Source organism: Nasonia vitripennis, chromosome 4 (genome assembly GCF_009193385.2).
Source record: "Nasonia vitripennis strain AsymCx chromosome 4, Nvit_psr_1.1, whole genome shotgun sequence".
NCBI lineage: Eukaryota > Metazoa > Arthropoda > Insecta > Hymenoptera > Pteromalidae > Nasonia > Nasonia vitripennis.
Genome location: NC_045760.1, coordinates 15,661,899 through 15,688,870, shown reverse-complemented (window position 1 = coordinate 15,688,870; position 26,972 = coordinate 15,661,899). Strand labels below are relative to the sequence as shown.

Sequence of the window (26,972 nt, the reverse complement as noted above, 5' to 3'; positions counted from 1 at the left end):
CCTGCTCACGCGTGGGCGAAACCACAGTAATTCGCAGAAAACAATTACAGTTCGGAGTTAAAGTCGAAAGTGAGTCGCCTCGCGAAAGATACTCTCCTCGGCCGATCTGGAACGAGGGAGTTATAAACGAGCTGAAACTCGCGCCACGTTATATTTATACGACGAGCTGGATGCAAAAGTTGCACTGGATCGTCTGCCCCGAAGCCACGGATCGTTCCTGAATTATGTCAGCTTCGGCAGGAAAAAGCAAATTTCCATTTAAGACTTTCGATCCCCGGGAGAGAAGTGGCGCGCGGGCACTTCTTTCCTCTGCTTTCGACTCGAGAAGGGCGTCGGCAAAGTTCGACAATCTCTCGACTTACCGAAAACTTCGCCGCAAAGCAAAGGAAAGGAATCGCCGCGGCCGCGGCGCGCTTCAGAAGTAAAGGAGATGGAATATCGGCCGGGGGAACACCGAGGAACGGAGAGCGAACGAGGAGGCGGGAAAGATAAAGATCGTGTTAGCGAGTAGATAAAAGCTTCTGGCCCGGCCAGAGAAAACATGCATCTTGGATCCTTACGTTTGATTCTTATCTCGCGCGAGCCGATCCCTCGGCTATTGATCTTCCGCCGAGCTCACCCATATTTTTACCCGTTTTCCGGCAGGCCTGTATATTTTAGAGGTCCATTTATACTTCCGCATACAACATGGATGGAAACTCCAGCTCAAACGCACACTTCATCGACTCTCTCCGCCGCGGAACGGTGGGTTTGTCTTGCAATTAGCCGAGTTGAATTTTTAAAACTCCGGAATGGCTGGCTGAGCGCTCGCCAGGTTAATTGCAAAGTTGCGCAGAAAGTATCGCAGCCGAGTCAATACGCGATAGGAGATGAAAATATAACAGGTCGTTCCGAGATGTCATCCGAGCGCGCAGTTGCGACGGTAATATGAGCAATTTACAAGGGCAACAGCACGAGGATCACGTAATTCGCCAGCTCGAGTCACGGCGGTAATAGAAGGGTCGTTACTCGAAGAGGACGTAAAACACCCGGGCATTAAACATGTAGGACCAGCGATGATCCTAAATCTTCCTAAGATTCCGGGGGAGTGGGAGCTCTGAACTAACCCGGGCTCCCGTACGACCCTTGCCGCCGCCGCCGACCACTTTCTCGGGGCGCGAGAGCGCGGCTACATCGTCGATTCCCTCAGCCTCTCCTCGTGTCTTTCCTTTCGCGACACTTTTTCACTCTACCTTATTTTCTCCCGGCGAGCGAACCTTGGCCGACCACCAGGCCAACTCTTGACCAACCTTTTTTCGACTCTGCGCGTGTGTGTACTTTTTCTTCTTCTTCTTCTTCTTCTTCTCTTGATATTTGGGATTTACCGACGTCAAGGCTATCTTCATTTCCGTCTCTTTAAATTAAATATCCTCGTCAGAGAGCCCGTGACTAACTGATCCCATAGAACGGAGTCGATGTGGTTTTAAAAAATGCATCATCCGACAAAAGATGACTGCGCCTAAGATACATCCCGACGGCAGCTCGCTATAAATCTGTCGCCTCGCATTTTTTCAAACGTATACACCACTCGTCGAGCAACTTTCTTAACGAAGTCTACTGCGCGAAACGTATAAAAGGAAATTCAATTAACTGTGCAAAAAGTTGGCTTCTCTCTTTCTCGAGCGAGAGAAAAGACGAGAAAAGGGACGGGGCGGAGCAAGTTCGTGAAAAGAAAGAAAACAAAACGAGAAGCTTTTCTCCGTCATAAAGCACAACGTAGGGAAAAAAAGCGGGCCAGCTATATGGGATAAGGTGTGCGAGCTCGCGCGCATAAAAGCTGCTGCTGCTGTAGCAGCTATGCGAGTAGTGGTACAGCGGGATGAAAAGAGGGAGGGAGAGGGTGAAAGATAAAGGTTAAAGTGCGAGGCGATCACTTTCGGAAAGATCGCGAGCTCGCCCATTATACGATCCATTAATAAAAGTCAGCGCGCAGCCGAGGAGGAGGAGGAGGAGAAGCCGGCGCTGGTACGTGCGATCAACCTTCCGATGGCCAATCCATCCGAGAGAGTGAGAGAGAGAGAGAGAGAGAGAGAGAGAGAGAGAGAGAGAGAGAGAGAGCAGCTATACGCGCCGGCGAAACTTCCGCGTATATTGCTCCCGATGAAAAGGGGCGTGTTATACGGGACTGAGGTGAGTTCGAACGCTTAAGTAGTTACGCGCGCGACTACGCGAGTTCGGCACAGTAATTACTTTAGAGATACGACGTATAGCAGCCGCTGCTTTTGGCCATTCGGGAGTTGCGCCGCGCGTTATATCAACCAACTACGCGGCGCCGGCGCACATGCGCCAGAGAGACGTGGCGCGCATTAATCTTGCCGTGTTTTAAGCTCTCTTACGGCTGTTTATCGTTGCAACCGAGAGCCAGCGGAGAGCGGGTTAACGAGCTTGAAATTTTCGTCGGCTGGGATTCTTTTTTCCTCAATTTCGCACGTGCTCGTACACCTAAAACTTGTAGTGTATACCTCGGTATAACCGCTCTCTCATAGCAGTCTTTTTTGTTACAGATTAATAATCACACGTATAGATATTATTTTTCCGATTCTAATCAATACTCTGGAAAAACGCGAACAATTCAGACTCGAACCCTCTTTTCTCCAAAACACGACGTTTGGACAGGTATACCTGATGATTTTGCCTATGAGCCATAGACGCATACAGGCCGTTTAATAATCGACGATCAAGTCTCGGCTAACGTTGGGATCAGCGCTAAAACGCTCTATCCTATGAATGCATCAGACGAATTATTAATGCGCGTCAATAAAAGCCTGCTGACCCGACGCGAACAGCCAATCACTGTGAGCGACGCGACTAAATAATGATGGCGCTTTCAAACAGGAATCACATTTTATGCGCAGCGTAGCTCAGTAGCACAACTATATAGGGGGGGGGGGGGATTTAGTACTGGATTAAGTACTGTATAGCGAATGCAATGAAATCGAGAAAGGAAGACAAATTTAATACAGTCTATCCGCGTCCCATTCGTCGCGGCGTTACACGCGGTGATCGCTTCGACAATTATTAAACCCGCTCTCACTACTGGTGTTTTCCTGATTCACTTTTCCCTATTCATCTCGGCCAACGATGCTTATAATCCCGTCCCCGGTCTCGGTGCTTGTCGAGAGAGAAAACGCGTCATAGCGCACGCGCGCGCGAAACTCAAATCCCTTGCCGAGTGCCGGGACTTAAGTCCGCATTGAAAGCCAATGCTTCAACCTCGTTTTCATCGGCGCGACTCAGCGCTTCTTCGTCGATTGCTATACAGTCTCGTGCGCGCGGCTATGGTGTTTAAGCGAGAAACGGCAAAATTCTCAGTCGCTAGTCGGCAGGAGGCGGGCGAACGAGCGTTAAACTAATGGAAGGTTTTTCCGCTGCAGCTAAAACTTACTCGTGCCATTAACGCGTTTGTTTAGGAGCTTGAATCGACCTCGGCATTAAATCTCGCCGCGCGAGATATGGGTACATGCATTATATTATAATGGATGAAATTATCGCTCTTCTTCATTGTACTCTCTTGCTCGAGCGCGTGACCGAGAGTTCCTGGACTTCGTATTCATCTTTCCTACTTTGGCTGCGGCACTTACGATTCTCTTTGACGCGGCGAAGCAGGTCGGTCATTATCCATTTTCATTTCGAGCTCTGTTTCGCTGTGCCAGCGTGTATTTCCCCTAATACCGTTCCACGCAGAGCAACGGCGGTTGGCTGCACTGCTAGCCGCTACACACTGGCGCGACCGTTTTCTTTTTGACATCGGCGCGGGCGTTTCCGCAGTTCTCTCTCGTTCGTTCCGCTCGCTCTCATTTATTCCGCAGCGCAGAGCTGGGAACTAGCTGTGTTATAGGGGAGGCTTGCTGCAGTCAGACTCTCAAGAAGTATATCTTGACTTTCTGCACGTAATTTCGAATTTACGAGCGACTCACTGGCGTCGTGCCCGAAAAGTCGTATAAACTCGATGCAAGCGTGGATCGCGAGTGACGCCCAAGCTGCTGCGAGTCGACGTCATTGTTGCAACCAGGTACATCGCGGAGGAATTCACAGTGTTCCGAGCTTTGCTTTATGTCGCGTCCTTTATGCCGATGACAAACTTTCATCATCGCGAGCCATTTACCGGCAATCTCTCCCGCATGTACTACACACGTAAGTGGAAGAGATTGGAAGACTAGGGAGAAGGGAAATAAAAACCGTAGTTAGAGCTTCGGAAGCAGCTCGGGTGCATCATCGCGGGATAACGCGCGCAATACGGATCACTGATCCGAATAATCTTTCCCACACACGGAGCCGTCTCGCGCCTGCAGTTATATGATCTAACTTAGCTCTCTTAGCTCTCTTTCGAGGCGAACACGTACACATCTGCATTATGTACGTATTCCCGCATACCAGAGCTTCGATATGCTTCCGATGCAATTGGGTTTTTCCGCGAGCCGTCTTCGCGGATCAGCCGGCGAATGCGAGGATACAGCGGTATAAGGGAAATAACAGAGGCGGTGTGACGTTAACGCGATAAAATCGAAACTCGCACGAGTGAACGAGCGCGCCTATAATGACTGGTTATACGCGCGCGGCGTATAAGCCCGTAGCATTAATTAGAACACGCTGCGATCGCGTGGCTGTGTACGGCTGATGTCTCGTTGAAAAGGCATTGAAAGTGGATAAGGTTCGCTCGTGACTGTAGTGCTGGTGGTGATATAGGAGTAGAATCGATTGTAAAGAAGCTGCCGGACCACTGTGACTGGCTACGCGACTACGTGCTCGATCGGAGAACCGCTCGATGACAGCAGCATGAATATCGACACCATCGGGACGCGCGTCAGCGTCAGACGAGTCGAGAGGCGACGCAAGCAGTAATACGAAGGGGTGATTGCCGTGATTGCCTGATGATGGATGCCGCGCGCAGCTTCACGAGAGCGAATAAAAAGATGTCGCAGGCGACACGTCGGAGTAGCGCGAGTCGTGAACATCGAATAACCGAGGGGTAATTGGGGCTGCGGTGCAGGGGGAAATCAATTGTTATGAGAGCGCAGACTCGATGGAGTGGGTATGTAAGGGAAGTGGCTCGTGCAAGGACGTTCGGGGGGAGCATGTTAAAGAAGTGCGATAAGATCTTGTTCGGGCAAACGGAGAGTCGGCGAGGAGGGGAAAAAGCGAGCAGAGAATGGAAATCTTAGCTGGCTGTGTATGTGTGTGTGACCGAAGCCCGGGCAGGAAGTAGCTGAGAGAGAAAGAGATCTGGTCGCCGAGAGTGGTAATCTAAAAGAGTTAAGGACAAGGAAGCCGGAGCTTTAAAGGAAATGGAGAAAGAGAGCCCGAGAGCAAGGACGGGACGAGGGTAGAAGTGGATGGAAACATATGGAACGGCAGATCGCCCGAGAGCCAAAGAGCCCGAGAGGATGTGGATAAGAGTCTATTTGTACGACTCGCCTCGGTCAGTAGGTGGCACTTCTTGGGCACTTTTGTTTTTCATCTTGCGGCCGGCCCACACGGCCGGGACACCACACGAAAACCCGTACCTCTCATTTCTCTTCCTTTCGACGGCTCTCTCCTGCTCTCTGGCTCCTTCTCGCCGCTTCGACGACCCTTCGCGCCGGTCAAATGACCTCTTTCCGACCAACGCCGCCGCTGCCGTTAACTTTGAATATTTTCGCCTCCATTGATTCGTCGTTAGGTCGGTTCTATTAAATTTTTATTCGCGGCCAACTGATTTTCGCTCGGCTCGATTTCTGCTGTATAAGAGAGAGAGAGAGAGAGAGAGAGAGAGAGAGGGAGAGAGAGAGAGAGAGGGAGAGAGAGAGAGAGAGAGGGAGAGAGAGAGAGAGAGAGAGAGACGAGTTGATTACAAATAACTCCGCCGACTGGCCGATCCGAGGCTAACGACGAGCGCAGCCGGCAAACAATGAATTTGCAATTTTCCGCCGTTGTATAATTCTCCAAGCGATTATCGGCATATCGCCTCTAATTATTAATTTCATTGTAGACATCAGTTCATATGCAATGAGCCGATGAAAATTTTACTGATGCGTCAGCGCGTGAATAATTTAACAGAGCTGTGTATTATCGGTTCACGGCTCTGTAAAACGGGCTCGACCGCGTTCTCTCGTTCTACATCAGTGTTGACGAAATAAAAGGCATGGGGGGGGGGGGGCTTGATCCTCGGACGAATCCGTCTATACATATGCGATAGCAGAATCTCGAATCTCCGAAGCAGCGATCCAGATTTCATGCTCGACCTCGCCGGCCATCCCGTTTCATTTGCGTGAGTCCAGTACACCAGCTGATACTGGTCAGCCGTCGCTCGGCCAACTCCTTCCAGGCGAGGGGCAAGAAATGATTTCTCCTGGGTCGAGGAGAGACGGCGAGCAGAAAGAGCGCCCTATATTTATTACATGCTCCTTTTTCTCCCTGCAAGAGCATCACGTAGCGAGAGGCTTATTGTTTCCACCGACGGGTCAGCTTCTACTCGCGTGACGGGAATTCCTCGCCCCAAGGCTCGGATCTGTCGCTCTCTCCCTCGCTCCGATACGCTCGATACCGCAAGCAGGACTAAGAGATACCGTCGCTCCTCGGCGCGTTTTCTCCGTCATCCGCGAGCGTCCCCAAATCCAGCGAGGCCGGCAAGGTATGCGAGCCTATCTCGAATTCGTCCCCCTCTGTCGAAGGGGGTTCATCGCCGGAAGATTTAACTTTATAACGTCGTCGAGCGAGGCTCGATCGCACAGGCTCCCGACCGTTCTTCATCGGAGAGAATCATAGAAGAAAGCGGTGCGTGAGATCGAACGCAGGCGAAAACTATCGCTGCTGCGCTGCAGATTGAGGAGCGAACAGTCGCTCGTCGGCCAGTGTGGCGTCGTGCACGCTCGCAGCGAGGAAACTTAGATGAGGACGACGTGCACCTCCCGCACCTCCCTCTCCCTGCTCACCAGCTCGCGTGAAAGGAGGAAAGCGGACGGTCGGTTCGTAGCGGCGGCGTCTTGCGGTTAGTTTCCAAGCGATCCGCGGCGGTAATCCCAATTCCGCGAACCTCACTGCTGCTGCTTCTACGCCACGGGTGCTGGAAGCCCTGCATGATGGAAATGAAGCACGCTATATCCCTAGCTTGCTTAAGTTTTGAAGGAGCATAGCGCGGGGACGAGATGAGCAAGGAGGTATAACGGGGGGCGAATTTCACTCGTAGATCGCTCTTGTCGCGCGGTTATACGAGCAATAAAATTGCCCCAATCAAAGGAAATTGAATGTATCAAGCAATGTTGCTCTCCTCGATGCAACAGTTCCTTTTCTCAGCTGTGAGCACTGCACTGATAAAAAGGCGTTTTTGGTTCTAGTATCGTATGCAACGGTGTGTAGTACGTCTAAAAGTTTTCAGCAAGCGAGGCAGCTGCCCGTTATCATATAGACGTAAGCTAAACCCTCGAAATAATCTAGAAGACAAGGCGGAGATCGATGTGCCAGGAGCTGCAGCTTCGGAAGAACCGGTCAATGACGGCCAACGGGGCCCACGCAGAAATGGATTTTCCAGCTCGAGTGACAGCGGCACGCGTATTTATAGCCAAATCGACGAACTTATTTCTCCTCGCTCCTCGCACCTCCCGAGCGTAGTATCAAGGTATCTCGGCGTTTCTATCTTTACGAGGGCGGCGGCCGCTCCTTATCGCCCCGGCGAATCGACTGCATGAATCTCCGCCCGCCTTAAAGCCAGCATCGAGGAAAGAGTCTCGGGCTCAGCAGTTACAAAGCTCCGCTAGCCTATATACGCGCGCGCGCGCGCGAGAAAGAGAGAGAGAGAGAGCAGTTGGACCGGAAGAGAGATTTAGCTCTAAACGGGATTGACGTGTATATAGCCCGGCAGAAGAGAGGCGGAGAGTCTCATCAGGGTAATCCTATTACATCTTTAAGGAACCCGATAGATTTTATTGTCTTATCGATGAATAGCGCGAGGAGCCTTTTCTCGGCTGTGAGATAGGCTGGCCGTAAATCCGAAAGTTTCTAATGACAGTTAAAGAGCTCAGAGTGTGTGTGTGTGCATGTAGGAAAGGCTAGACGAAGGGTCGGTGTAGATTTCGAGCAAACCGGCCCCGAAGTAGATACGTTACCGAGTGAAAAGGAGGGCTAAAGTTTGGTGAAATTCGACTATACCCACCTCTGCAGGTGTGAAAAAGCTGCATGACCCAGTTTCAAATCATAAACTCCTATCGATAACTCCACTTCACTCATACCTTGCAAATTTAATTTTTTCGTTAAAATGAAACCGATATTTAGTCAAATTTGCAAGTATTGAAACTTTACTGAATTATATCATTTATCGCTTGTTACAAATTCGTCGACGAAAATGTAATTACTCAATCGACGTACGATCTGATTTCAGAAGAATAACTCAATTATAGATGACAGCAGGAAGAAAGTCATCAATTGAACTTTTCTCCTATAGCGACTTTAGACGAGTTTCGCGCATTCTAGTTTTCATCTATTGGATTTTGAGCTTAAGAGTTCATGCATGCGTACGAAAGCCAATCCAAAATGCAAATTTAAATTTGAAATTGATTATCAAACGTGCTCTTTCTTCGATTGACCTATCAGATGACGCATAAGATCAAGTCGGATATGACGAAGAAAGCGAAACTTTTAAGTGGGATTGTGCCATTTTAAGGTTATGTACCGCGAAGCTGCTGTCTGGCTCAAAGCATCACTGGCGCAGGCGCGACGTACACTCTCAATATTTTCAGTGTTATAGCTTGAAAACGTATTGGGAACAAAAATAATTGGCGAGGAACATGTGATTCGATATACATTTCGATACATTCGATATATTATCGCAATCATTCTTTTGTAAATATATACAGAATAACGGACGTTTCAAAAATATTTTTAAACAAAAAAAAACTCAATCTTCTGGCTTGCTCACACTCTGAATGATGAACAGCGGGACCGGGAAATCAAGACGACCCCGCAGGTTCGAGCTAACCCGCGGAAGCAGAGGACAGATCGTCGCGACGTGGCGACAGAGGTTGCTAGAGCATCGATCGGCCCGCAACGGCGGCAACCGCAAAAGGAAAAAGTAGCGCCGCGACGAGCGAATCGACAGTTGGCGCTCCTCCCCGGGGAACGCGCGATCGGCGATAGCTCGGCGTGTGCATCCGCGCTCGAGTTGCACAGATGGAGAAAGGCTGCGCAGAAAAAAGGAAGAGGAGCCGGCTATTTACAGAGCCAAGAGGAAGATCCCGACTGACGCTGCTCCATCTGCTCGCGTGTGTACAGGTGCGCGAGGGAGTATGAGAGAGATAAAATGACACTTCTATACTATGTAGCACAAAGATCCGCGAAAAGTCTCATGCTAAACTTAGGCGTTACACATGTGTGCACGTCCATCGAATTCGATTATTCCTCTTCTCCTATCATTATAGCAATATCGCGCGCGGATCCGTTGAGCGGAAAAGCCGCGAGCAGCGTGTAGCCATAGAAATAAACAAACGACGCAGAAATGCGATGCAGATCGGTTTCAGGTCGGCAAGGGGTTCCGTATCCGCGTGCATATATGCGCCTGTGGGGGCACACAAGCCGACGGGCTAAAGCCGAGTTGTGCGGCTTCTCGACACCGTCTGACTCGCGGATTATCGGCTTAGCCGTCGACGCCGAGTCGCCGCTGCACTGGTCTGCAGCTAACACTGATTTTCGGTTTTCTTTGTCTTGTAAGTGGCGTAGGGGCGCGGCGGCCGCCCGCACTGCAGTGCCCTACGTGCGAGCTACAAATGCAAGCGCCTTGTCGCTAGATATAAAGGCGAAATAGTTACTATACTAGGCGGGCTTTGAAGTGAACGCTGATCGCTGGGACTGATTTTTCACCATCGCCGCCATCGCTTTTACAAATCTCCACCGTACATGAGACGCTCTTCGCCATTCGTATGCTATTCCCACGGGACTCGGCTCCGACAAATACACTCTAATATTAATCAGTTGTATATAGAGCGCGCGCCGCCTTAAAAAGCATCCTGCGACGAAACCGTCGCGAGGAAAAAAAATGATAAAGACGTCTACCCGAGACTCCTCTGCTAAAACTTTCAGAGCGCCAAAGTAAGCCATTCGTCGCGCTATTTACAGGGCATGCCCTTAAAAAATTCACTCTTCCCGCTCGCGGACTCGCGCATCACCATTTGCGTCTAACGGCGCATTCGTAAAACTTTCAGACGTGTATAACACGCGCGCAGGAGCGTATGGACGGCCTCGCGCGATGAACTTTCCGAATTCTCAACCTGTAGGCAAGAGCGAATTAACTTTTCATGCGTCGAGGCTCCCTCGTAGTCTGTGCGAAACGCGAAATTGCCGGGCTATGGCCAGAGCACTCCGCGTGGCTCCTCAATAATTTTCCCCGACGCACGCGCGTGAACAAGCTGGGGGGTCGAAGCGTCGAGGCAAAAAAACGATCAAACGAGAGCCCGGAGAGTTGTTCCTCTTGGTTTAGGGTATGACGCCTCCTTCGTCGTGTCTTGATACGGCACAATTTCCGGTCGAGATCAGAACGCCGCAGTAAAACTCGACGGTAACGGCGCCATCGCCATACCCAGAAGAGACGAGGCGCTGGCGGAGGTTGTGCGTATGTGCCCTAGGTTACGCCGGAGGGTACCTATGATGACGATGTCTTTGGCGATCCGACACAAGTAGCACTTGTCGCACCTGATGGATCTTCCTTCGTATAGGGGAAACAACGTCTAGAACGTCAGAAAATTTTTCTTTCGTCGAAAGCTATAGAGGAGAGAACTTAATTATCCTGTTGGATGGTACGCGTGGCCTACTTTGCTCCGCTGGCGCGGTTTTCTCGGGTAGATTAACAATGAATATTGAATAAGGAATCTTGTTTCCCGCCAGCCTGCATAACTAGACGATGAAGGAATTATGGAGTTTTTAGGTTAACGACACATCGCGCGCTCGCGCGTAATCTAGGTATGCACCTTCATTCCTTTGCTTTTTCTTTTTTCCTTCGACTCCTCGAGGTGCACTTTGAAACGTTTTGCTGAATGTGGTTTCGAGAACGGGATGATTGAAGAGCCATTACTTTGAACCTCATCTTGAGAAAAAAGACGGAAAAAAAGCGAATCGCGTAAATAATAGAGCGCGCGGTCAAAAGTTCTTTGAAGTTCGCGAAGTAAGAGCCGGGGGCCATGAAACATTTTCAAAGAAGCGACAGTATCACGCGACCGGGAATCCACATTGGAGCTCATTGAGGCTCTCCTCTCGGGGATGTAAGAAAAATGTTTCATTGATAAGCAGAGGATAATCACGGTTTGCACTGAATACATGTGAGGAAAACGTACGAAAATTGAGGACTCCGTGTCCGGAACAACTTCCTTCGTCGTGTAGCTTGCGTTCAACAGTTTTTCCGTGCAAAGTATGGGTCTTGGATCATTCTCGTCGTAGCTATAGCCAAAGCGTCTATGTAACCTTGAGAAAATTAATAACCTGCACGAGATACGATACAAGAACCTCGCATTACCACGATTAAGTACAAAAAAAAACTAGCTGTTATTTCAGCTCTGGCTCGTTAATAATAAATTCTCAGGTAAAAAATTGTCTGCGAACATACACAAGGTCGTGCCGAAGGAGACGAGAAAAATGTCAACACACCCTTGTGTTTCTCGATTACAAATTACGTAAACGAGTGGGCAAAGCTCGGTGTCCGCGGAAGGTCGAGATCGCCTTAAAAGAAAGACGCGGATGCAAGAAAATGCACACGTCAGAGCTTCAGAGTCACGAGCAAATGGCCCGGGAAGGGAAAAGGCCAGATTATATAGTATCGCTGCAGCGCGAAGGAAAAGATTCGAACTGTGAGGTTTCGACGCTTTTCAGTCGCTCTTCTACGCTCCAGACGCAGTTCGCCAGGGAAATTCAGAAGAGTTAAAGGACAAACTCCGCGCGGCTCTCTTCGCTGCAAGCTTTGCTATACTGCGAACACGCAATCAACAATGATGACGTTAGCGAGATTGCGCGGCTCGATAAACTCGATGAAAATTCTGGGAAATGGCAAAAACGACTGTATGAATCTCGGTACGCGATATATTTTCTATCTTCTATTTGTTCAAAGGAAGAAAACGCTGTTTTGTATGATGCTACGTCACATAGCCTCGAGTGGAATTTTATGAAAAAACATTCCCTCGCCGGTACAGACGCCGGCGACGCAGTATTTTTATTACGCGCCAAAAGTAAATTATTTTTCGATTTCCAGCTCGATAAAAATATCAATCACGAAAACGCAGCTCGTCCGTCTAAAGGCAATTACGCGATATCCATCGGACGTAGGAACTAAATTAGCGAGGGAAGGAGGAACGCGGAGATATAAAAGAGTTCGAGGCCATTTCGGGCTGTGCCGAGTTCTTCGGGACGCAAGTGGTCGACATAAATCGCGGAGCCGGCGCATGGTAGATTTGATAAGAATTGGATAATTGCGAGATGTAGACGCAGTAGCCGGCGTATGCGCCTGCAGTCGCACGGAAAAAGTTACTGCCGGACGTATATGTACATAGATGTATAATACGTATATGTAGTACAGCGAAGGCGGAATGAGGCTAAAAAATTTGCGGTTGACTAGGGCGGCCACTAGCAGACTGCGCAAGAAAATACGAGAACCGGACGGACTCTAAAAGCGCTCGGAGGGGCAAGCCGTTCGTAAATTTCAGAGACGCTGCCAGTTTTAGTCTCGAGTCCTACAGCCGACATATTCACATCCGTTTCCGCTTCCGCGCTCCTTGTGCTGTGGCGCGCTATCACAGCTTTCCCCTTGGTCTCTGCGCCTATACTTCTCGCTTCCCTTTTTTTGCAGTAAACATAGCGCCGCCACTTGTTAAACGCCCGTTTTTGAATAATTCATCTTCGGCGACTTATGATGCAGAAGAGCCCAGTTGAAAACTATAATGCGCGAATTAAAAGCCGTCAAAAGAATTTACGATTTTCAAATTTCGCGCACACCGTATAATACATCAGTTATTGTACGCTTGGAAAATAAGAGTGGCACGATCCGTTAATGTAGCTATAACGCCTATATAACATGTAGCGCGCACTGCACGTTTGACCGTAATAGATGGTAGTTTGGTAGCAAGAAGTAGCGCTGTGTTGCGTTGGGTTCAGGTGGCGACTATCCGATCAGTATTTCCTGTTGCAGGACCACCGCAACTCGCCAATGCAGTACTTGAAAACACGGCCGAGCTGCCGTGCGACATCCGACCGCCAACGCCCAACGACTCGTACGTTCTCGTCGTCTGGTACAAGGAAGACGTGAACCCCATTTTCAGGTGAGTTCAGAACAATTACTCTTCAATCCTTGTACACATATATATACATATCACAGTATCGTCTTACATTGAAGCACACGCCCGCCGCTGGCGCGAATAGCTCGCGAGGGAAAAAAAAACTTACTGGGCTTTATAAATAACGCGGCGAAACATTATTCATACGCCGCGGGGAGCCGAGTGGGTACATTCAACCCCGTCATAGCCACTTAAAATACTCGTGAAATATTGCCCAGGCCGAGCCGGGACAGCGGCAGCACCACCAGCCTCGGCCGGGCTTAATATCAATCTCGAAGCCGAGTACCTATATCAAGGAATCTCTGCTGACCTCCCGGCGTCCGGCGCGCGATACACTTGCGCGCGCGCGTCCGCGGTTGAATTAATGGTCAGCGTTGAATAAAAGAGTACAGAGAGGCCGCGCGGAATAGGCCACCGGCGAAGAAGGCGCGGCGTTAGAACAGCACTCAAAATAGCGATAAGTGTCGATCGCGACGACTCGATGAAGAGGGCCGACGCGTATAAACGGTTATTGCAGCGTATAGAGAGACGTAGCAGGGGGACGGCGAGACATCGCTTGTAGAGAGAGAGAGAGAGGCTGATATCTGATGGAAAGCCGCCGGCGGGCGCGCGCTAAAAATTACCTCGTCGACGTGACTATCGGCCGTTGAACGAGTCGATAAGACTGCTTTTCTTCTTGCTCGCGTATACGTTATGTGTGTGCACACATCCACGCAGAGTGCCGGGATCGCTCGCGCGGGGAGCTGCTATCTCTTTCCTGCCTCTCTTTCTTCGTCGGCAAAGCGGCATATCGATTGGCCCGTATATAGGGCCCGGGTAATAAGAGGCGCGTGTCAACAGGTAATAACGCCGGGCGTTTCTCATGGACGCTGTTGCTGCTGTTGGCCCGTCAACGCGCGGGACACACGTAAACCGGCCTGTTTATTAGCGGCGCTGTAGCGAGCCAACTGTGCTGGAGAGAGTGTGTGTGAGAGAGAGAGAGAGAGAGAGAGCGTGCACTGCTCTTGATGCTTCACGTGCGAAAGCTCTTTTAAAGCCTGTACGGCTCACACGCTGACATATATTCCATATGTCTATAGTAGATTAGACTCGGTAAGTCTAAATTGAATCGTCGATAATCCGAGACACTTATAAATTTAAAGTCAGGGATTACATCTGCCACTAAAGAGTCTTTCGTTCTCCATGCGCGCTATTTGGCAATATTGAATAGTAAACAACCTTGAGGCTTGCATAATAAGATAAATTTTAGTTATACGTTTCCAAAGTTTGCCCTCAAAATTATAAGCCGCCCATTTGCAAATTGCGCATAATCAAAAGATCTTCCTGTTAGCAGACCAACTCCGATTTCATATTCAACGGCCACCGCCATTGCCGCATTCGTGTTATTTCATTGATGAAATTTCCTGGCTCGGAAAATTCTCGCATTCCCGTCCGCGTGACTGAACTTTCATTAAACGCTATCGAGAGAGTTTTCGCTCCGAGCGTTACGCTTTTTTATACGAGAGCGCAACGAGGTCGTCGACGATGCGACGGGAGGCCGAGAGCAAACGGAAGCATTTTCCGTTTGCACGAGCCCGACTTTATCCACTTGTGCAGCCGGTAATTCGATGATTCGCGAAACAATTCACGGAAGGGGAGGGGGAGCGACTACGGCGACGACGACAACGACGAGTAGGTCGAGGAGAAGGCGGCGTAGGGGGCGAGGGAGGCTGCAGCGTGTAGAATGCGCGAGGCAAAAATGTTTTGCGCGAGAGGTGAATTTTCGCGTGCCCGCCGGCTAAGGGAGGATCAGCGCGCGATTGTTATGCTAAACACGCGGCATATATAATTTTTGTCGGATAAACACGAGTGCAAGGGCAGCGTAATACTCGGGCCGCAACGGAGGAGGAAGAGAGGCAGACAGGAAATTTGCGCAACGCCGCGCGGAGGATCAACAGACAGAGAGCGAGGAAAGGAAGAGCAAAAGAAAAAACGGAGCGGGAAGAGAAAGGGGGAGGGGGAGAGCTTCCGCTTTCGGTCGGAGAATGTTGTTTTACCTACGAAGCACATAACCGTATCGTATGCACGCGCGTACGCTTTCCTGCCGGCCTGCATATATACACGTGCAGCGCATATAACCAGCCTGTGCTTTCACCAGCCTCTTTTCCCCTCGGCGCTTCCTATACAGCGACTGCATCCCCCCCTTTCTGTACTCGCAGCATGCATATTTATGCGGAGGGCGCGAGGCCGCGGGAAATCGTTTCTCTAATAAACAATAAAAAGTCTGCCAGTCGTGTGTGCGTATGCCGCCTACGCCCCTCCCCTCCAACTCTCTCACGCTCTGTCTCTCTTTCTCGCTTGCTCCATATTTACCCAACAGGTATTTCCAAGCAAAATAAACAGGATATTTCGTGCTGGAATAACTAGAGCGTCAGCGAACGCGTACAGCCAGACGCGCCCAGCCTCTTCACGGATTAGTTTTGTCTATTTAGGGCGTTTACCGAAATCTCGCGTTTGCCGCGCGGCGGCGCAACTCGCGAACCTCCTGATTACTGTACTGCACTGCACTGTAGTCTCGAACGATAGCTGCACTCGATACCGCAGTGTTATCAGCCGCGCAGTAGTTGGTTTGCACCGAAGACCCAACTAAACGCAGAATCACAGAATTCTCATGGTAATCCCGGATGCGCGCAAATCTTTGCAATGCGTAAAAGTTTAATTCGCGTGAGTTCAAAATGAACGTTACAAGCGCAATTTACTAACTCGCGCCGTAATAGCCCGCCAGCGATCGAAACTCGTTCTGCGCCGTCGCTCTATTTTCAATCGCTCGTAACTTAACTCCGAAGCATTCGTACTTTCGGCGATTGTTATTCATATGTTTCGGAGTTTGTACTCCTTTTTGTCGCGATACCCTATTAAAGGCTAGTTTAAATCTTAATGATTCCTAAAGCTTAACTTAATAGCGCTATCTAGTCGGCTTTTTATTGCACGCTTTATTAAAAAAGTTATTTATATGGAGTAGGAAAACAGTGTTTTCTGCTCCAACATCCCTTTAATGAATTAGAAGAAAACTATAACCTATACCCCAGTCCACAGAGACTCGCGTGCAACAGCTCCCGGCTCTGCGAAAATATAAGCGGCGCTCGCACGCACTTTGCTCCGTGTCAAAAGCACATAAACAAATTAGCGCGCAAGCACACAGAGCCACACAAAGTGAAAGCAGCGAAAGAAGGCCAACGACGCGTTATCGGGCAAACGGTCGAGCGGCGCTCGTGTGTGTATACGTGTGCGATAGCGCAGCTCTCGCGTGATGCAAACTAGCCGCGGGCGCGTCCCCGAATCCTAGCTGATTTCATCAGCGAGCTCGTCACCAGCCTCGTTTTTTTTTCTTTTTTTTTTACTCGCTCGCATAATACCACGGGTTATAATTGGCCTCTTCAGAGCGTTTAGAAAAAAGCTTAGAGCGCGGGCTATTGATTTTTGCGGAAACGGCACTTGTAGGTTTGTACAGGCAGAATTTCGCGAGCATCGTTTTATTCGCAAACAGGAAGCGCGGCTAGAGTAAATACAAAACACGGGAGCAGGGCAATAAAAATAATCAATAACCGGGGGAGGGGAGGGGCTCGCGCGATGCAGCGGAAACGGCCAATGAGAAAGCCGCTGCTGCACATATCGAATGTAACAAATTAAAAGCAAATATGCTATACGGTCGAGTGGTGCGGAGAATAAAAAGGGCTGCACGTTTAACGACTTGCGCGTCTCTCTGGCCCGCAGCTTCTCTCTATTCTCCCGAGCGCTGAATGCAGAATGAAAATTCATGCGCACAGAAGCAGCAGCACCAGCAGCCGATTCATTGTTCAAAAAGTGTTTTGAATAATGTTGCCCCGCTCGCAGCGCCGCCGAGCAAATGGAGTTATTAAATCGGGCGCTGCGCTCGCGCTCGGCGTATAAATATCCGGCATCGAAATCGCCGAGCGCGCATACTTTATTATTCTTTTCAGCCCGGCTAAAATAATGGCTGGCTGCCGTTTGCCGTGGGGCATGCTCGGCTCAATAAATTAACAAGGCGATAGACGAGCGGCAGCGCGATCGTCTCTGCCGCCCATTGTACAGAGGTGCGGCTGCGATCAATTGACGAAACGAAGCGCTATTCATGGGGGATCGACGAGAGGGCGCGAGCTAATTACGCGAGCTGAGGGAACCAACCGCTTACTACTCGGCTTTGTGCTAATTGACGAAGCGGGAACTACAAGACACACGCCGTTATCGCTTATTTCGGAATAAGAGGGCCCGGGAAGTGGCAAGTTTTTAATGTGCACGCAGGCTCTTTCATTTCGCACAATTCGCTCGTCAAAAGATCCGAATTAATGAGACCAACTCGCGAGGGCCGCAGAAGAGAGCTGAGGAGTTCGCTCCGAAATTTACACGTAGATTGCGTGCGTATAATATTTCGAGATTTCGACACGGGCATGCGGAAATTTTTCAGGAGCCGCGAGAGGTAGCAGCCGCCGCGCGGAACAAGATAAATGCGAGGCGCGCGCGCGCTTTTTTCCCCCGCGTCCGGGCTCTTTTCTTGGCTTTCTCTTGGCGCACGCTCTAATAAATCGCCCGTACGCGCATCGCTTTGCCGGCTGAATCTGGAAATTCATGGGAAAATCTGCATATTGAGTGTACACGCGGCCTCCGCTCTGCTGCCGGAAGTGCACTCAACTTTTCACGCACGCCGTGAGGGCCAACTTCTTTTTAGGCCGTAACTCAGCAGTGAATTTTGTATACGGAGTAGTGCTACTAGATGTCCAATGAGAGAATCACTCGAACGAATATCTCTTCGAGAGGCGGTTTAGGACGAGAGCCTCTATACCGCCAAAGACAGTTTGACGAATCATCGAGAAGTCGTTGATCACGTTAACCTGCGATGAACGCGAGAGTTTCCCATTTATTTTATGGACCATAAATTCTGTCCGAGGGATGCAACGCGCGCGCGTAATTTAATAAATCTCAGCGCGGTATGGATGGCCGACCAAACTCGGCTACTTCTACTGGCCGACGCGAGTCACGCTTCGAAATTCATGAAGGCGTAATTGACTTTTTTCGCTGAAAATCTCTCGCGAGTTGATCGCGTGGCAATAGAGCCACATCCCGCGCGCCGAAAATAAAGAAGCCCCCAGAGTGACAGCTCGAATCAGCGACGCTGGCGCGCGGCGAGGAGAGAAACGCTGCGCTCCCTTAATTTCCACGGACGTTTTATCAAGGCGGCTGGCGCACACGAGATAGCGTTTCCCCCCTCGGCTTCCAAGATGTCACGGGACATTAAATGACGCGGAAACACGAGGTGTACAAGCTGCCGTGAACGGGAAAGCGGGCAAGAAAAGAGAGCGGGAGAGACAGAGAAAGCGCCCAGGTAGCTCATAATGAAAGCGATGTATCTTCATTTGGCCGGTTGTTTCGCGCCCGGCAAAGACCAGAAGCCAGGGGAGTAGAGGGGGGGGGGTACCGCAGCCGCGCACACACATACACACACACCGACACATAATGGAGAAGATAGCGCACGCCGGCGAACGAACCAGAGCAGAAAGAGAGAGAGAGAGAGAGAGAGAGAGCCAGAGTACATTATACATGGTTAAGGCCGAAACCTCGTTTTCACGGGAGACAATGTCACGCGATCGTTGTTCGCCTGCGCAGCCCCAACTATCTCGCTGTTCCGGCCGTTGGCTAGCTGCTCTTTTCACTCGTCGTTTTACGACTTGCCTCGCGCTCCCAGTTATTAGGTATGATTTTCTGCTCCGATGAATCCGTATAGCGCGCCAGGATATTTACTTCTTTCGGGCGGAGCAAGGGAAACGCATTTCTATCAGAAGTATAGTCGCGTTATCAGCTCATTCGGCTGCGCGCGCGGCACGGTTATCCTGAACTTTTTCTCCCGCGGCCGCACGTTTGCTCTCTGCTCTCGGGCTCTAATAGACACTCTAATCCAATCCCCGCATACAGAGCAATCGCTCGTTCAGTTCGCAAATAGCGAGACCCTCGAGGCGCCGTCTATCTCCGTTTCGCTTGTTATTCTCTTATAGCTCTCTGTCTGTCTCTCTCTCTCTCTCTCTCTCTCTCTCTCTCTCTCTCTCTCTCTCTCTCTCTCTCTCTCTCTCTCTTCGCCATATAAATGCATAAGTATATATCCACCGCGACGAGCGTCGTCATTGTCAACGTGTACGCGGGGCTTGGAAGCCGTCTCACGGCAGCCAAGTACGGAATTGGATTTTGCTGGCGCGAAACAAGCGTCGAGCTGGGCGCCGCTCCGCGCAGCCGATGGAAATTACGACGGTTCGTCTTGCCGACGCGAAGAATTATCGTTTCTTCGCGGATGCAAGCGCGCTCGTAAAGTGGGAAGCCGCCCACGTTAACCGAGCGCTGAATGAACGCTGTTTAGTCGAGCAACCAATTGAATCCGCTAATTGATGTCGAGCTCCCTCTCCCTCTCATTCTCTCTCTCTCTCTCTCTCTCTCTCTCTCTCTCTCTCTCTCTCTCTCTCTCGCTCGCGCGCGCGACTCCTATTGTTCGACGGTGTCGGCTCATTAAACGCCGCTGATTAATGGCCACGCAGTAGAATTCTTCGATGTGTATGTGCGCGCACGTCGCGAGTACTTCTGATGCCGACGCGTATTAAGGAAATTGCTTCGTATCGAGTTTCCGGAAATTCAGTTTCCCGGCTCTGTCGCCCATCTCGCTCTCGCGCTGCGTGCCGGAAAACTCGTGGAAAAACTAAACAAGTTCGAACGTACTCTTTGCCGGGCTCGACAAGCTTTCGAAAGCCCGCGGAAAAGCGCGTTCTACCTGCAAGTTCGAAAAAACAATACGGACTACGGCACCCCTCCCCTTGCGAAATGCTCGCGCTCTCGTCGCTGCGGGGGATACGCCGCCGCCGGCCGAATTTAATCACATTGACTATTCAAAACATGCAGTCAGCGAGATAGCAGAGCGTAATGACGTTGTAAAAGACGAGACGAAATCGGATGAAAATCACGCTATTTTTATTCGTTATCGCCCGGGAGCTCTACGAGACTGGGAAATCGCATTTCGATGCCGTTTGTAATTTGCATCCCGACAAACGGGCCTGATATATAAAACGTAGCGTGATCCGCGCTGTCGCTGCTTCGAATGCATTGCGCACCAAATTTCGCCCAAAATATAGCGACTCACCGGCAATGGGTACTTGTTGCTATTATATAGAAAAGCGGAGCTCGCATGCAGTTGTTAATTAATAATCCACGTGTACGTGCACGACGCCAAACAGATGATAATGCGATATTCACAGGCTTTCCGCAGTTTAAGCTTGACGTGTGCGGGTCGGTTAATTAAAAATTGTCCGATGATCAATCGACCGTAGCTCCGAGAAGTATCGTTTCGACCGAGCTATGAAAATAACCTCGTATTGCTTCTAATATTATAATTGCCCGGCGAGCTGCATAATTAAATATTTCATTATAGATCCCTCTATATTTCCTAAGCTCCCTTTCAAAGTGTGGACAGAAATAGTAGATCGTGTTGGAGTAAATGGGGTCGAGAAGGGCCTTTGGCACTGCGCTAAATTGTATCAAAGTGCGGTCCAACGGCAAATAAAAATTGAAAGTGATCCGAGTGATTTTTACTTCAGACGAGCTACTACAGTCAATACGAAAAAAATCCGATTGCCATACCTGTATTTTTCATTTCCCAGCACACACCCATAAGAGCTGATTCGCGTGGCATTAGCTCATCTGCCAGACGGGCCAACGCAGCCTGCACGTGCACAAACGCGGACAGAGAGATATCCGGAGCGGGCAGCAAATTGCATTTCGCTCTACTCTCCACTTCTCTCGTGCATTCAGTCGTGCCGCCGATCTATAGAAATAGTCGGCGCATGGTGGGCAATTGCGTGATGGCCGAGCGGACGAAGGAGCCTCTTCGTATACGAATTTCCAGTTAATTACGGGATTCGTCGAGCGGACCTTGTGCGCGCGCGCGTCCTTGGATTCACAGCCGTCGTTTGTCCGGCAGCTGCATCGCCTCTTTCGCTTCCATCGATTCCGGCTTCGACCATGATTAAAGGCCTGCCGCTGCGGCGCGCGATTCGTTCGGCCGAACTTCATCATCGTCATTTTCTCGACCGCGTCGTTCAGCGTCTGCTGCTGATACAGTAGCCAGCGGTCGAAATAGTAGTCCCGCTGCTGCCTACCGCTGACTTATTGAGAGGAGCTTTTATTATAACGAGCTGATGCCAAGATAATTGACCAAGGACGATTTTTCACGACATTGGCTGAATTGCCCGGTAATTTCCACGAAAGAAAATTGCGATAACGCTCGCTTGTATATAGTAATTCGTGGCGTCGGACGGTGCGTACACAGTACGACATTTCGCGGAACTCGACGTCGGAGCCGCCAGCAGCGCGACTCTTTCATTAAAGCGACAAACGACTTTGCGTCCGCGAAACGATAGCGCGAACGCGTAGGTAAGTGCAGGCTTCTTCGCGGAGCGAGACGAAACTACGCCTCGATATTGCCCTTTTACAGCGACTATATACACGCGGGCTGGGGCACATTTTATCATCAGGCAGACTGGGTAGAAGCCAGTCGTTTCTCAAGGTGATAAGCATTTATGGCTACTGCGCCCGCGTTAACGACTCGCAGTAATTATTGTTTCGACTACCGCCGCCGGCTAAGCTTTACCTACGCGCAGCGCGACTGTATACGCGCCGGCGGTGATGGAGATAGCGTCGCGCCCGAGACAGAACTCCGGAGAGCGAGGCCGCTCGAAAAGCCCGAGGACGTCATAATCACGGCGGCCACTCGTGCGAAGTATTTGTACGCGGCCGATCCGCCGCGCCGGTTCCCTTTTACGAGCCGACGAGGCAGACCATCTCGCGGACGAGCACGCGTATGTAAGTGTGTGTGTGCGATGATTGCGAGTTGCGGTTACGGGCGAAACGAAAGGGAAAAGTGGAGCAGCGTCGGATGAAAGAAAGCGGCGGGTTGCGACTGAATCACGTCGGAATCGTCGGTGCGGAGAAAGCCCGATGCGTGCGCGTCCGCGCGGGAGGATGATGTCTGTGAAGAGCGGACGTGGTCGACAGTGCGGTCTGCGTTGAAAAAGAGCCGAGTTTACGAGGGCCATTGATTCTCGCGAGTAGTAACACCCGTGTTTGGTCAGGCCGCGACTCGCCCCTAATTCGCGCACGCACCGTCGTACAATGCGCTGTGCAGATGTTCGTGTGGTCGACGCTATCCGGTAATCGGTAACGACTCTTTCGGCCGCGATATTACACACACGCAAACGGTCGTCCACACGGCGCTCAGATGCTCCAGCGCTCGGGGGCGCGCGGCCCTAAATAAAGACATAATGTCCGCGCGTATGAGTTAAGGCGACGTTTATCGGTTTTCGGTTAAGGCCATTCATTACGAAACGCGCGCGCCTGGAACTCCCTTTGCTCTCCGCAATCAAAAACTGGCGCGCGCGATAAATTTCGCAATTATTAAGTGCGCGCGAGCTAAAGCTTCAGCCTCCCGCGCGCGTTAATTGCAATGCGAGCTCGTGCCCACGTGCACGCGCGCGCGCAGATTTGTACGCCGAGACTGAATTCTTAATAGCCGGCGAGGCGATCGATCCGAGGGTGGCAAGCGCTCTCTGCTCTCTCTCTCTCTCTCTCTCTCTCTCTCTCTCTCTCTCTCTCTCTCTCTCTCTCTACCCCCCTCCCCTCTCCCGTAACCGTCGTCAACAGCGCGCGCGATTAATTAAGTCCTCTCGCGCGTAATTAAAAGTTTCGCCCGCGCACTCGCCAATAAAGCGCCGACGAGAAAATTCATAATGCAAAAATGAGCCCGAGACTGCTGCCGCCGCTGATAAAAGCCGCCTATGCGTTATACGCTGCGCCGGATGAGAATCGAGGACGAGGAGCGACGACAGCTAATGAAACCTACTGCGAGAAAAGATCGTTATCTCGCGACGGCGGACGTCGAGGGGCTGAAATCTCGGTGCCGTACAAACGGCAACTACATCCTGTGTGACTTTAGACGAAAAACTTGCCGACGCGCATCTGACTCAGCTGGTGGGCAATTAGGGCGCGCGTGCGACACGGTGGCGTACGCAGTCAAGCTGCGCATGCATATAGTGGTGCCAGCCATCGCCTGCGCGGCAGGAAGAGACGAAAAAGCAAGCGTCGGCGAGAGGAGCTACAGTCGCTACTGATATAGACTCTAGGCGTGGATAATATATCATACCGGAGGCGCAGAATACGCGGGATCGACCGATCGAGCGCCTCCTCTTATTATCTTATAGAAGCCGCGTGGAAGAAGCAGGTGCGCGCCTCCAAGTGCACTGCCGCGCTCGCGTGATAATGAAAGGAGCGCGAAGAGAGAGGCTATATAACTGCGCGCTGCACTTACGCGTCGAGGCGCGGTACTCAGCGTGTGTATTACCTGGGGCCGGCTACGTCACGATCCCCGCGGCTTGCATTATGCACGGCTACTCTCCTCCCCGCACGGTCGTCTGATAGTCTTATCTATTTCAGGCGTGAGAGTGCACGGGGCAGACTCGCGCGAGTTTCGCGAGTTCGTGATAGCAGTCGTAATGCAACGCGCGACACGCTTACATGGACGTAAAAGGATATGAAAGAGTGAAACGCGTCGAGCACGATGCACGATCCGCGTGACAAGCAGTTTACAAACTATTACAGCCATCATTAATATTCAGTCGTCGCGGTCCTTATCCGCCGGCGCCACCGCGATCGACAAGAAAATGCATAATCTCGACGGGCCGCTGGGAACGCCGTGAGCTTTTCTCCCTCGCCAGTAAAGAACGTTCGCGCGGAGTCCGATCTGCATGCATCCCCGGCAGAGGCTCGTATTCCGCCGCAGGTGTGCAGACGAGGCGCGCTCACACGGACAGAGACGGTAGCCGCAGGTCGTCGGGTGGGCTCGCCTCGCGGCGCTGGTTGCTCGCTCGCTTGGTGCGCGCGACCGGCTATATAACCTACCGCGGGAGAGCATTTAATGAATATGCAAATCGTCGCCGCTGCCGTAACTCGCCGCAGAGTCGCGCAAGACGAGAGCTAGAGCAGCCTTGTGCACACGCCCGGGCAGGATGCGGGCTGCCACCGGAGAGACCACTTTACACCGCGCCCTGGCTTTGGCACTCCGGCCCGAGCGAGCGGGGAGAGATCCTTCGAGCTCGCTTTTCTCGAGCAGCGACGCGCACCACGTATAGCGCAAACTCCTGTCTCCTCGCGGTTCTCCGGCATGTATAAAAGTAGCGAGCGCCGCACTGAAATTCTTGGCACAGGGACGGACTCGGAAATTGCCAGCCCTCCTCTCTAGCGGCTCGCGAGCAAGAGTAGCTGGGAATTTCTATCTCGGCGCTCCCTCTGTCTCTCTCTCTCTCTCTCTCTCTCTCTCTCTCTCTCTCTCTCTCTCTCTCTCTCTTCCTTTGCAGTCGTTGACGCGGTTTCCCGGCTGCTGCTGCTGCGCTGCGTCTCCCGAGGAGCGACCAGCGCCTGCCCGGCGTCGATTTCGCGAAATCGATAGCCAAGGCTAGAGTCTCTCTCTTTCGCTCGCTCGGAGCTGCGCTTAAGCTTATATACGGGAGAGAAAGGACGGTGGGCGCCGCTGCCAAGAGACGTGATTGAAAATCGCGAAATATTACGAGGACGATCTCCAAGTCGCGCGCGCTCGAGACAGTGCCGAGTACATAGCGTAGGATAGGAAAAGAGTCTCGGTGCGCGGCCCTCTTCCCCATACTAGAATCCAGCGGAGAATTACGTGGACGGAGCTCGCTGATCCCGGATGGTATACGCTCTCCCGGAAAATTTCACTTATCGACGATTCGCTTTATAAATAGCGCTGCGGGATGGAGCTCGCGGTGCGGGGCTTAATCTGAAAATTGGATTAGAACTGCAATCATGAGCCGAAATAAGCTATGGAACTTTGCATTGATCGCGGCGCGCGCAACACTCCTGTGGTTCTATATGAACTTACCGAATCGAAACTTGATGCAACCGAAAAGAACCTCTGCAGAATAGCACGTATTTATGTACCAAGCAGCTCGGGCTTTTGTTCGTACCCGCGGAGACTTAGCCCGTAGTTAATCTTGTCAGCTAGCTGTATACAGACTGCGACCCGCGGCGCGGACTATCAATTCCGGGACGACGGCGACGGTCGCGCGCGGGCGCTTTTTACACGAGCTTTTTCCGCGCGAACGCACTCGGTTCATAATTATACGAGCGTGTCGGGCGCGCGCGCGAGAGAGGGAGAGAGAGGGACATGCTAAACTAACGCATCGATCTGTTGGCGAGCGAGACTCGCAAGGGAATCGTAACCGAGAATTGAATTTTCGATAATTAATTAACCGCCCTCCCGGGAAACGTCGAGTAGAAAATAGCGCTTCGAGAGGCAAATTTATGCGCACTATCGAAATTTATTCCCGTTTTCCAAAATCGATGGGAAAAAGTTCTTACGATATAGCTTTTCGCGCTCATTAGCGCGACACGCAGAGGCGCAGTATAGGTTTACTTTGCCAGGCGCCGATAACACGACGCGATGTTCGGCAACGCGGAACTGTTGAAAAAAGGGCCTCGACACGACGCGACAGCGGACGCGCGCGGACGGCCGATCGAAGACAGCAGCAGTACACGCGGAAAACATCGGGGATTTCTGCGAATCGAATGCTGTTTGACGCGGGGGCCGCACTGTGGCCGACTGAAATCAGCGCGCGCGTGCCCGCCCCGTTGTAGACAATAACGCGGACACAATGCTCGATGCGGATGACTGTGTAGTGGGCGCAATGCTCTGGCGGGCGTCGAGCATTGGCGGCTGGAGAAAACTCGAGCGGATCTGCACACATGCGCGCGTCCAAGCGTGTATTTACCAGCCTACCCCCCGGAAGCAACCTATTGGTCATTCATGACTTTTAGTCTCTGTACATACAACATATGCGTCATCCTTCCTGATGCGAATATCCTCAATGACCGTCTTGTGTTTTCACGCCCTGTTTCAGCTACGACATCAGAGGAAAGCACGCGGGTCAGCCGTCGCAGTGGATGGCCGACTATCTGCACCAGCGGGCGTACTTCGTGACGGACAAGAAGCCGACGAATCTCAGAATCGACCGCGTGGAGAAGTCCGACGAGGGCGAGTACAGGTGCCGAGTTGACTTCATGAAGAATCCAACGAGGAATTCGCGCATCCATCTCAGCGTTATAAGTGAGTACTCGATGATTGATCATCGAAAGAGTTTCAGCGATACCCATTCATAACGCTACTTTTGAACCTTTGCCGCAAAAGTAATTTGCGAAATTCTTTCACGTCGCGCTAATTAAAGAGAAACTTCAAGTTAATGCTCCGCACAAAAAGGATTCGCGTTCCGAAAGCCTCCCGTAAGCGTTCCGTGATGTGGCGCCCGCACGATAGCTCACGCGAAAGAGAATCAAAAAGAAGTGTGGAACTGCACATATAGCTGTACGAGCGCTTCATGCATGCGCATAAATCTATGCACGGTGTACACACACACACGCGCGCGCGCGCGCGCGCGTAGAGCGCATCACAAGGGCCTCGGGATTTTTCCGCGGTCTCTTTTTCCGCATGCAGCGGCCACTTCGACGTTCCGGATTCGAAGACCCGTTTCCAGTGCTTTCGCTTCCGAGCTTGTAATC

At 51.2% G+C, this 26,972-nt stretch overlaps 1 protein-coding gene across 5 annotated transcripts in view; it reads left to right on the top strand.

Moving 5' to 3' along the window:
* Positions 1-26,972, top strand: part of LOC100114159 (synaptogenesis protein syg-2) — a 190,106-nt gene that overhangs the window by 139,472 nt on the left and 23,662 nt on the right. For 3 of the 5 annotated variants that reach the window (XM_031928729.1, XM_031928728.1, XM_031928726.1), the window contains 2 exons: positions 13,160-13,304; positions 26,318-26,523. In XM_031928729.1, coding sequence (XP_031784589.1) covers positions 13,160-13,304; positions 26,318-26,523 — 351 coding nt within the window. The remainder of the gene's footprint in view (positions 1-13,159; positions 13,305-26,317; positions 26,524-26,972) is intronic. The other 2 variants (XM_031928730.1, XM_031928727.1) reach the window with 1 other exon arrangement.